This window comes from Lygodium microphyllum, chromosome 15 (genome assembly GCF_053477565.2).
Source record: "Lygodium microphyllum isolate KBCC chromosome 15, Lygodium_microphyllum_v1.1.10, whole genome shotgun sequence".
Lineage (NCBI taxonomy): Eukaryota > Viridiplantae > Streptophyta > Polypodiopsida > Schizaeales > Lygodiaceae > Lygodium > Lygodium microphyllum.
In genome coordinates this window covers 50,131,487-50,144,525 of record NC_141149.1, presented here as the reverse complement: position 1 = coordinate 50,144,525, position 13,039 = coordinate 50,131,487, and the positions used below count along the sequence as shown (strand labels likewise).

General features: G+C 37.5%; 1 protein-coding gene across 2 annotated transcripts; it reads right to left on the bottom strand.

The window, feature by feature from the left end:
- Positions 1-291: 291 nt before the first annotated feature.
- Positions 292-2,100, bottom strand: LOC148024504 (expansin-A10-like). 2 transcript variants are annotated; one of them, XM_087693711.1, is made up of 3 exons: positions 1,828-2,100; positions 1,378-1,565; positions 292-1,265 (listed from the first exon to the last, which is right to left on the bottom strand). In XM_087693711.1, coding segments are annotated over exons 1-3 (807 nt in total). In that variant the 5' UTR covers positions 1,830-2,100; the 3' UTR covers positions 292-648. The 2 variants fall into 2 exon arrangements, with proteins under 2 accessions (XP_087549837.1, XP_087549836.1); XM_087693710.1 differs by lacking the exon at positions 1,828-2,100 and adding an exon at positions 1,676-1,816.
- Positions 2,101-13,039: the final 10,939 nt, after the last annotated feature.

Here is a 13,039-nt window from a genome sequence, read left to right as displayed (position 1 = left end):
CTAAACTAAGTTCATGTTTCTTTAAAAGTCTTTTGAACTTGCACCAAAAGATGTAGGAACTTAATCTTTTCAAAAGTTTTCGATGCAAGAGCATGACTATCTAAATGAATTGATATAGAAATCCTTGAAAAACGTTTAGAAGTTAAATATTTTTGTGGTAACCAAAATGTTTGTCGTGAACAAAAACAATTGATATACAAATCCCTAGGGCTCACAGTTTCTAAAAGATTTATTTTACACGGATTCGTGAATAATCAGCTAGGTGAGATAAAAATAAGGACTCAGAATACCTTTATAGGACGAGAACAGCTTCACATTAATCCGAACAGATAAAGGCTAACAAGGATGATAAACCGGTACCAAATATTTGGCAGAATGCTATAGATTTACATATGTGCAGTGCTGCAACCGGCCGCAGGCGCCAGCGCCAGCTCGTTACCGCAGCCCGGCCCGGCGGGGAGTCGGGATGTTCTTTTTTTTTCTTGGGTTTTTGGTGAGTATTGCCATTGCTGCAGCATGCGCGGGAAACTGTATATAGCGGGCGGCTAATAGTGATGAGCATTGCGCGCCGCTGCTACCGAATTATACATGGTTGCACGTTGAAATAGGTATCATAACTAGTATCCGCTAACTATGACGCGCCGGCGCCTAGCTGAACTGGTCCCCCTCGAAGGTCTGCCCAAATTCCCAGTCGGAGGGAGCGGCGTTGTAGGAGGTGAGAGATGCGCCGTCGTCTGTGGTGACTTTGAAGGAGAGGGCCTGGCCAACCAGGTCGGTGCCGATCTGCCAGTTCTCCCCCCAGTTGCAGGCCATGGGCATCCATCCCGTGTTGGATCCCTTGACGAAAAGGGACGTCACGGCGCCGGCACCCCCGACATTGGTGACAAGGACCAGGTTGAAGTTGGGGTTGCCGTTGATGGTGAAGCGCACGCCGCCGCTCTTCTGGCAGCTCACGCGCCGGTACTCCACAGGCACGATCCCTGCCGTCGGATTGGCGATCTGCTGGAACGCTGGCTGCGACATGTCGAAGTGCTGCTGCGGAGCGTTGCACCAGCCGCCGTTGCTGTTGGGCGGGCAGAAATTGGTGGCCGTCACCACCACCGAAGGTCCGCCGGACAGGCACCACTGCGCGTCGTCCGCAGTGCTGCATCGGATCTCGAAGCACGCCCCGCACGCCAGCCCCCCGTCGAAGAGAGCCGTGCTCAACGCTGTCGTGCTCGTCCCGTAACCTTGGCTGTACAGGTCGCCGTAGCCGCAAGCGCCGGCTGCATATAATTGTTTAGTCAGCATCACAAATATCATCTCACTCAGCCATTGTTCACTGATAGATCAATTTTCCTATACTAATTATTAATTTCACTGATATTGCTCACGTACCCATTGTTCCGGACGCATCGCTCCCGCCGTAAAACGTCGCATGTGCCCCGCTGACCCAACTGCCAGTGCTCATTCCTGATGTACACGACGGAAGGTGCACTAGAACAAACGCTGTGAGTACCGTTACTGCTGTAATGGCGTTGATCCGCCATGATAGTTCATCTGCGCCAGCAAATTGTACATGTGCCCTGTGCCATCAAAACGAATCAGAATCAGCTGGTTAGTACAGCGCTTACTAGAAAAGCTGGGGTGCTGATCGATAACTCTCATTGCTCAAACCATTAACGATGCCCCTTACAATGGAATTGTATGAGCTGATCTAATGTTAACGGTGTTGCAAACAATCTCTTTACATTCTCGGAAGCTGCACTCAGTGCTCTGATGTTGAAAAGACGCAGTACACATAAAGCTAACAGTATGTACAATTATGTAGCACGTAAATCCACTCACATCGTACCAACGCTCCAGCAGCGTCTGATTTGATGTGTCGAGCAGCTCTCACGCTGAGTAGTTTGATGCAGCAAAGTTAGGGGTCACACTCGGCTAGCTAGGTGATAGACTGGTCGGCCGATGCTTCGTCCATGGCTCGGTACGGGCATCGATATTTATACACTCGTATCACTCGATCTAAGGCTGTGATTTCTCTGTAAAGCCTGCAAATCAAGCAAAGAATCTTGAAATTGCAAGCTCCCATTAATCAATTCGGGAATGCCGCTCTCTCTTTCGCTTAAAGCAGATTTGCAAGCTGCCAGGGACTCGGCTTTCTCATGATCGCCGCAGACTGCATCGGAATGCGACAAGTCTAGAATCTAGATCATCGGATCATCCATGTTCAGATGTGAGACACGTTCGCTCTCGAAGCCCCCTCCGCATGTGCAAGTCGCTTTCGTTAGTTAACTTTACGCGGGCTTCCACCACATTTCAGTTAGAACTTAGAACTTAGCGCACAGCCCCGAATCCTCGATCCTTGCACAACGATGCTCTTGAGTCTTAGTTAAATGGAAAATCACGGTCGTCTTAGCTCGTCTAGTAAAGGCAAGCCTCTCATAATGTAAAGTTAAACTAACATCTCGCAAAATATACTTGCAGAGAAGATAGACTATCTGCATGGACGAAGCGCAAGCCAGGCACTAAATTCTTCCTAGCTAGGGAAGTGTTCATGCATTTGCCTGTATAGTCTGGTGCCACGTCAACTCTTGATTCTAATATGAACTTTCTATAGGACCCGTTCGTTAATGTATTGAATATTATCCCTGTCAACATCTTCTAGGGTCTTTCAACCATGGCAACTTTTGAGTTTAAACAGTTAATTACATATCCATGACACCAACCCCGTTGACTTTTACTTTCTACTCTTTTATATTTATGTGGCTGCTGGCCTAGCTCCACCACACATGGCACAAGGGAAGTAGTCTCTATGCTCAATGATGGTTTGAAGGTAAAGTTAAATGACAAGCAATAAACAAGGCACATAGATAGATCAATAAGGGGAGAGAGAGAGAGAGAGAGATTTTATATGGAGCTCCAACATGAGTATGGTCTATAAGTTTGGCTTAAATTGGCACTTTCCTCTCTAGTTTGGGGTATACTCATGCATGTGTGCTACAGAAAATATGTCTTTGTATATACAAAGCCATTTAACCTAAAAGAGTAGTCCATTGTATAGTCATCTCATAACACTCCTTTATTCTAGTACAACCTCTTGGAGATCCTTTGATTGGTATAGTATTGGCTATGTTAGTTGCCCCAAGTCTTGAGAATATCATGTCATCATTCTTTAACATGTGACCTACAAATGCAGAAGGTTGAAACTAACTTTCCTATATATTCATTTCTTTTATCATGTCATCATTATTTAGCATGTGACCTACAAATGTAGAAGGTTGAAACTTTCTTACATATGCCTTAAGTCCACGTGAGTAACCAATTTTTCATTCATCTCATTTATCTTTTATTTGGCTAGATAAGGAATAGCCTCTCACTCTAACATTTGAACTAGTAAACATAAACCATGCCAAAACTTGAGAGAGAGAGAGAGAGAGAGAGAGAGAGAGAGAGAGAGAGAGAGAGAGTGTGTGTGTGTGTGTGAGTGAGTGAGTGAGTGAGTGTGTGTGTGTGTGTGCACATATATGTGTATGTAATGTATCATTATACCACTCTAATGATTATATAAAGATATGTATTTCGAGCTACTAATTTTAACTAAATTCAAGAGTCATCAAGTTAAAGCTTGCATGAGAAAAATATGAATGATTAAATCTCTTATAAACTTTTGTATGGTTAATTACTAATGTGAGCAACAAAAATTAATTCAATCTCACTAAACACGAGTAAATGATCATTGTTAAAACATGACATCACATTATGAAAGGAAGAGAATTTGATTAAGTAGATGCATAGAGCTTTAAAAAAGGTCATTATAGAATTTTGTGAAACATCAATTAGATGTTGGAAGGTCACAAGGGAAAAACAATTCAACAAGCATATTGATAGGTCAATAGAACTATTTTTTGAACTAAAACAAAGTATTATAGGCACATGTATGCATGTCTACAAACATGCATCTATCAATGTGTCAATAGTTGCATTCATAGTCCCAATCATAATTGTTGTCATAGCCACAATCATAGCTATTCTTGTAAGCACATTATTTTCTAGTATTTAGAAAATAGGGAGCTAATAGTTGTAACAATTGTGCAACTAGTAGATCCTTGGCTTCTCTTTAATCCTAGAAATTTTATGGTGTAAAGGAAACATAATTTAAGTTCAATTAGCAATTCTATACATCCCCCTTTAGTTTCAATTTGCATAAGCTTGTCAAAGATAGATGAAATGGTTGCATATGAAAGTACTACTCCCATCACAGTCTATACAAGTAGATTCTACTTCATTTGTATATTATAAAAGGTGAGCATAGACATCTTGAACTGAAAGCTTGCATAATACTACAATTCTTTACACATACATATGTTTGTTGCAATAGCAAAAAGATAGAACATGCATATTTTTGGGTTTCAATTAGCTATTTATAGGATTATCATCCTAGCTTGGAAAATCATACTTTAGTTGTTTCTTAGTAGTAATCTTACATTGACCTTCATTACATGAAATTAGTTTATCAATGTATGTTGGTAATTAGTTTAAACATATATTTGAATATCATGCTTATGTCTTACAAGTTGCATTTCATTTTATCATTTTGACTACATATTGCTAGCCCCTAAATTACACTAGATTGCAAGTTGTATATATGTGTGATAAAGATTCATCAACTTTAGACAACTTATAAGGGACTTGTTGATCTTGATTCATGATGCAATGCAATGTATACTATAGGTTACTTATGCATTATGTATGCATACAAGTGTTTGTGCATGTTTGTTAGGTGTAAAGATGCTCGAATTGTTATTGCATGCTTAATTACTTATATACTTTACAATCCATCCATTTTATGTGCATTATGCATTTTTTAAAATTGGATCAAAGATTTGAAATCAAACCATATTATGTTTGCAAAATGCTGAAGACCACTTATTGCACTTATTGATTATCAATTGCACTTCAATCTAAAATTGAGTATTGTCTGTATGTATTTATAGAAATAATGTAGGATTAGAGTCCGCATGTGGTTATATATATATTGTTTTTTGCATTACACTTAACCAGCTTTAACTTACAAGATTAAATGATGTGAATGTGAATATTTGCAAAACTTAAAAAAATTGATAGTTTCATGGATCTTTGTATTGCTTTTTCGATAGTTGTGTGCTAGCTGTAGGGATGGCATCACATCTCATTCATGCCTGATTGTTGGATTCACAAACATATTTAGTATAATTTGTTACATACTATAAAGAAACCATAATCAAATTTTAAATTTTCCTTCAATCATTTTTTTGAAATAAAATTTCAATACATTAAAAATAGCAAATACAAATATTTCTAAGATTTCTCAATCAACAAAGTTCATTTTATACATTTGAATGTACTTTATTTATATATGTGTGAACGCACTCTATTATCTTCTTTTTAATTTATAAAAGGATTTCTAAGCAATCTTATACATGTGAATGCATTCTAAATGAAACAATGTGAAAGTAGATACGAAAAGAACATAAAATTATAGTAATTTGAGTATTTATATAAACATTTTAGATAAATAAATGATATGAAAATAAAAATATTCTTATCTAAGAAAATATATTTTTAATAGATTGAATTGAAGTTTACAAAAGGAAAAAAATATAATTTAATAAATCAATAAAACAACTATCTTTAAATACTAAATAAGATTTTATTACAAGTTTAAATCGATTTAAAGTATTAAATTTTTTAATTAATCCTTTGATTTAAAATTTTCATACTATATATTTTTAGCTATAAGTAGTTATTTTTAATTTGAAATATTGTGTGTGTGTGTGTGTGTGTGTGTGTAATTCCAATTTGAAAAGATAAAAATAAATAAAAATATTTTTGACATTGTAGAAATATTTTAAGAAATTTGATATTATTTTGATTTTATTTTCTAATAACAAATTGGTTTTAAAATAAATAATCAAATATTAAGCATCGTTTGTGTTGAGGGTAAATTTTTGACATCATGGCTACTCGAGGGTCTCACCACACCAATATACTTATGAGGGACAATAAAAAAAAATACTTATGATATTTTAGTGAGGGTTTGGTAACAAGAAACTATTTTTATTTTAATTATCAAAGAGATTTTTTATTTTTGAACTAAAAATTTAATTTAATTTTTACTTATTTTTTATTTCATATAAAAAGGAGGAGGTTTTATTTTTGTAATAGGGAGGAAGGGGGATTTCAGTTTCCTTTTTTAAAGGAAAAAAGGAGGCAAGGGAGAATTATTGATTTCATGTTTATGGGGGCAAAAGGTCTTATGGTTTTTCTTTTTATTGATACTTTTTTTCTCTAAATAATCAAACAAGGGGGAGGGGGAGGGGGAGTTATACCATGGCATTGTCCATATAAATATCTATATAGGGACTAGTAGTGACATTAAGCCCTGCTTGTTTTCCACTCTATGTGTTACTTCCTATACTTAGTGGTGAACCCTCATATGTGTAGCATCACAAGGGTGTAGTCCTAGATGTGCCTATGCTATACTATTTCTTAAGTTGAATAATATAAGAATATACTAAGATTTATCGTAAGACATGAAGGAATCAAGTAGATCCCCAAGAAAATTGAAGCACTCAAGAATGGCCAATTTTGAAAACAATCTAAGAAGTTAGAGAACTCTTAGGCTTCAATGTATTTTGTAGAGAATTTGTAAGATATTATAGTGGGGTCATAGCCCCACTATCCCAACTGACCAAAGAAAAATGAAATTTCACATGGAGGAGTGATCAACAAATAGCCTTTGACTTGCTGCAGGAGTGTATGAGCCAAATCCCCATACTCAAAGTACGAGACTTCACCAAGCCCTTCAAGATCTCAATAAAGGCATTTGATTATGGCATTGAGGGAGTGTTAATGAAGGATGGGCACCTCATAGCCTATGAATCCAAGAAATTCATAAACATAGAGACTAGGTAGACTACCCATGAGAAGTAGATGCTAACAGCAATGCATTACCTTAGAAAGTGGAAGCACAATGTGCAAGTCAAGCATACAATTGTCTTCATGGATAATATATATCTCAAGTACTTCTAATCCCAACCCAAGTTGTCCACCAAACAAGCCAAATGGCGAGATTTCCTAGCAAAATTTGACATGGAGATTAAACATAATATACGTTCTACAAACAATATAGCAAATGCACTAAGTTCAAAAGTAGATTTGAAAGTAGTGAGTGTAGCCAACGACAATTTCCTAGAGTTAGTGATCAAGGCCCTAGAGCATGACCAAGAGATGCATAACCTAATAAAAGAGGTGAAAGCAGAGAAAACACCAAATGTCATGTATACACTAGAAAAAGGGATAGTCTTTATGGGAAATAAATTGCACATCCCCAATAGTCAACCTAAAGAATATCATCTTACATGAGGTGCACGATGGGAAAAAAAGAGGATAGAAAGTTGAAAGTAAGACCCTAGAGACCTTAAGGAAACAATTTTTATGGCCAAACATGAAGGAGGAGGTTATAGACTATGTCAAAACATGTCCCACTTATGACCTAGTAAAAGCTTCCGACACCAAGCTAGATGGCTTACGTCAACCAATGCCATTGCCAAGGCACCCATGTGATGTTATTAGTGTGGATTTAATTGTAGAAATCTTAGAATCCCATGGCTATACAATTATCTTTGTAGTGATAGACTATTTTTCAAAGCAAGCACACTTCATACATGCCAAGCCACCATTGAATGCCAAGGAAGTAACATGCCTATTTTTCACTCATGTCTTCATGTTACATGGGATACCCTTAGTCATTGTGTCGAAAATTGGGATGATCACTTCATGAGCATGATATGTGGAAGGAACTCTTCACGTCTATGGAAATACAACTGAGATTTGCCTCATCCTTCCATCTACAGACAGATGGGAAAATAGGAGTGAACCAAGGAATTCAAGACTATCTCAAAAGCTATGCTTGGTTGGATAAAAAACATTGGGCCCTATATCTTGATGGGCTCGAGTTCCACTACAATAGTTCAATCCATTCAACAATAAGTTACACCCCCTTCCAATTAGCCATTGGACAATAAGTTGTCACCCATTAACCTTATCCTTAAGAGCCACCAAAGCAAAAGATCATGATGCATAAGAATTTTGAAGGAAATGGAGGGAGAGAGAAATGCAATGGCCAAGCAAAGTTTGGAAAATAGTAAAATCACCATGATCGAACAAGCCAACAAGAAGCATTGTCAAGCGTTTTCGCGAAAATTGAAAACCCCTAGAAAAACAGTAGATAGGTTGGATTTTTTTGTAGCTAGATTGTTTATGTGATTGTTTATTTTGTTGTTCCATAATTGGATTTTCTGTGTTTGTCTAGCTTAGGATTTGTTTTTGTCATTTTGTTGATTTTTTTAGTGTGGAAACTTGATATCCTTGTAAATTTTCTTACCAAAACTCTTGCACATCATGGGGATTATGGGTTCACGAGTACTTCACGTTGCACTTGTTTGGTACATTGCACTCGGGGGTCGTCTCCTAATCTTTTCAGTTACTTCCATGCCATGGGTTGGGTTAATGAACATTTTGCACCATTGTTGAGAACTAGCATGGCATGAGGCCCACTATAGCTATATGCAATAAATCTTAGTTGTACATACACATGAGAGAGTATCTTTCAATGAGCACCCATAGTTTCTTTCATGCACAAGAGTTGGGATATTCATCACGGAGTTAGGAACCTTTGGTTGTGTGGAAAAGGTGGTTGGATGAGTTTGAGGGTTATGAAGGGCGTCTCTAGTTGTGAGATGGGTTGTTTTTATTTGGTCAACATCACGAGGACCACTATTATTTTGAGTGACAGTGAGATTTTGGGTGGGTGGAGTGGAGTACGATGTTTCCATGTTAGAGTGTTGAGAGGTGAGGCTAATGATTTATTCTAATCAAGGAACTATGTTTGCATGTTGCATGATGCACAAGCACATGTTGGAATTGGTATCAGTGTGGCCAAGAGAAAAGGCAAGCAGTTATATCTTTAGACTTTTCTATGGGATAGTTCAGATTATTGAGAAAGCTCTTATTAGTGCATGGACATTGAAATTACCAAAGATTGTTTGACATGGTGTTGTATAATTTCTATCGCAATGTTATGTTTGTCATGATGCTTTTTTGGTGAGTGCTACTAACTAGTAGCACCACATGGGAATGCTAAATACCATGCTTCATCAGTTTTGTGTACGCATTTCTGTTATGCACATGCTATAATATAGCCATTATCTCATCTTCAATATGCTAGCTAATTTGAAGAGGCAGACAATGACATATACTCCAAAGAGCATACCAACTTTATCTATATTCTAGTGGGTGCATTTGACTGCCTTGGTTCAGAATTAGAGCAATTAAGGATGATGAGGGTAGAATAGAATACGAAAAGTGATTTAAAAAATAGATTTCTAAAAAGCACTCTAATTCATTGCTACTTTGAATGATACTGACTCGCTCTCCTCAAAAAACACTTGAGTAGAGAAAATTCATGGGTATCAACAAAGAAGCAATATTCTATGTTGTAGAGCTGATGCACTGGATTTGCTCAAAGAGTATTTTTTAGCACAAATGCACATACGTCACACTATTAGAAGTCTTCATTAAATAGTGCAAAGAATGACAATTAATTTAAGCTTTCAAGTTTTAGAAATCCTTTATATGAAAGCATGGGACGGACCTGAAAGATTTACTTTAATTTAAAAAAGCCTAGACAAATTGTATACATAGAAAAAACCTATATAAGGAGGTATGAGAGAAGTTGTAAGGGCCTCCTTCTTTGGAATTCAAATTGAAACGTTGTTGGAGCGTTTGGGGTCGAATGTCTCCCATGGGAGTAAGAGACAATAAGGTGGAGGGAGACTCACGGAGAGGAGTAGATGGAAGAGAAGGGGTTCAAAGAAATAGAAGATATAGAAGAATACTCACAGAAAGAAATAGAAGATGTAGAAGAATACTCACAAAGTTGAAGCTTGCCAATTTATTTCTGCATTATGAGAAGATAAATCTCTTGTAGACAAAAACATGCATAAAATAATACCTTCCTCTATGTTACTCAAATCACCAATCTGATGCTTCCATTGGCTCTGAAAGGGGGGTAGAATACCAATACACCTGGCCATAATTCTACCAAATCACTCCTTCACCTCCCACTTCGAAGTGTTGTTCACTGGTTGAAAACTACGCTCGCGTATTGCGCAAATTTGCCAATCCTTCTTTTTACATAAAATCCTCTCAAAATGGCTGAAAGCTACCAAATTTCTTTTACATGTCATCCTAATCTAGAAATTGTCTATAGTTTTATGGATTTTTACAAGAGATAATATCAAAAATATCAAAAATTGACTAAACTTGTCCAAAAATCTAATATTTTTGAACCATTCACACTATGAACACTAACATTAATATGGCACTGGCTCTCTAGATCAATAAGAAAGCCACACTCTAGATTTTTTCACATAGTGTGCGTGTAGTAACGGCAGGACATCCACCCCCTCCTAACGTGCACATCCTTTGGCATGTGCCAAAATCTTACAAGTTTGCAGTATCAGAAGAAGTATATTCTGCCATGTCAATGTCTTCATCTTCTACCTCTTTTTCTTCCATATTGTCATGTTCATGCTCAACAAACTCTTGAATGACTTCATACATCTGTAAATTTTTAACATAAATGACCTCTTTTTCTGCCCTCTTTTCAGCATTAATTGTTGCATGTAGAAATTTTAGCCACTGTATCAACATCAACTAGCCCTAAAAATAGCCCTAAAATACCTTCATTTGTAGCCATAAAACCATATGTCTTCGGCTCCTTTTCAACCTATCCTATATATTTCTTTTCAGCCCTACACATGGCTAAAATATTCTTAAAATTGCCAAGACTACATGTTGTCCATTACTGCAATCCAAACACAAACACAGCTTTCCCCTTTCTTGGAGGCATAATTATCTTCCTAGAGGCATTGCCATAGCATCCACTTACAGCATTGCTATCTAAAAACCCTTAAAGTCTCGTGCATTAGGTGGCATAGAATTATCCCAGAACCTATCCCGATTGCGGGGATGATTCACACAAACAGTGAGAAACTATAACACCTTTGTATTGTCTTTACTCCGCACCCATGCATATGAAGAACCATCATCCAAGGCTTTTGTTTCCAGCCTTGATTTTGAGATATAGGGCTACCCCTAAATCACCAGCTAACTACATAAGTCCTGCACAAAAAAATGATATTCATCCCTAACATCTCCAATAGTCACGGGTACATTTGGACAAGCCACATAAAGATCCCCTAATGAATTGTTTGCTGCTCGCATGCGCTATCCCAGATCTACATCAATTGGTCAACCTCCATTCTCATACAAGCTGTGTGCCATAACATTGATTTCAGAACCATGATTCAAGAAGCCATAACATTGATTTTAGAGCCATGATTCAAGAGAGCTATGCAAGGTGTCTCTCTTTCTCCCACTTTAACAATTGTCTCTATTGTAGCACGAGCCCAATGCATTTGTGAATAATGACTACTTGGAATAAAATGAGCATCTTGTACTTCATGTGCTTGTTGATGATGAACATCCCCATTATATATAGCCTTCTCTCTATGCTTTTTACTGTTGCCCATAAGACCAATTTTAGCCACAAACTTGTTGTCTACACTACCATTTAACCCATTTTCAACATCAACCTACTCTAAATCAGCATTACATGTATCATGATGTTCCCTATGAAGTTGTTTCTCTATGTCTTTGTCAACCTACATCAATGCTTGCAAAACTTCACCATCAAACTATCTTTTTGGTTTCAACATATCAATGATTGCATCATGAAGTTCACGCTTTCGCGATTCTAAGAACTTCTCCAAGTGTGAATTCCACTCTATTGCCAAGTATGCCATCTTCCAAGACTTTTTTAAGGTTTGTGGTAGTCTCAAGATCCAATTGTAACCTTTATTGGGGATGCTTGCTCCTTTTCTTCCCTTCTTGCTTCTTCTCTTGAGATGCATCCTCCATAACATGCTCAGATATAGCTTTTTTAGCCTCTTTCTGCTGCTCCATTTTACTTTGTGATATGCATTTAGATGGTCCTGAAGAGGAAGGACTAGCAATGTCCTTATCTCTTCTTCTCTTTTCTTCAATAAGAGCTTCTTGATTACGAACCTCAGCCAAATAAATATAGGCTAAAAATGAATCCACTGGTACACTTCATCCTATTCTCCCTCATATACTTTGACTTGCACAAGCCAATTTAGACTTTATTGTTTTGCCCTTTTCCATGCAATCTAATGCTTGCATCCAAACTCGAGATTTTTCTTCAACCATGCCTCCTTTACGAGCTTCAACAGCCCTTTCAATTCTCAACCCATGTGTGGATGCATCTATGGCAATAAATGTTGTCCTTGCATCTATATCTTCCAACCTCTTTTGCATGCCACCATTTCCAAAATTTGGCTGTATTGGAAGACCACTTTTTGTTGAATGTATTTTTCTATCTTTCCAAAAGGCTAACCTCTTTGCTTCCACTTCACAGTAGGCTGTACAATCTCGCTTTTCATGTTGTAGACTGTCACACCAAATGCATCTCCTCTTGTATCCTTCTCTATACAGTCTTGACCCTTCTCTTCTACCTTGACATCCAACTTTTCAACCTTTGCATAGATTTCTATCAAATTTAGCCTCAAATCATGCATGCCTTTGATTAATTCATCCACAACATCACCTTTAAGAGTTGAACCAATAGGTATAGCTGGTTGTTCCATCATAGCTACAGGCTCCTTGGCTGCAATTTCAGCCCCCTTCTAAGCACTGGTAGGTGTGGTGCATATACCCCATCTTAAATTCATATGCTCTCTCTTTAGCAACATATGCACTCGTTTAGTTACATTTTCCCAATCTGATTTCAGTCCCGTTTTAGAAGAGGCATCTTCTAAATGATCAGTCAACTTCTCCTATAAGATAGGATTTGCAGCCTTCAGAAACAAATCAATTTTCTAACTCTCCAATGATTGCTGCTCATCCACATCCAAATACGCATACCAACTTTCAA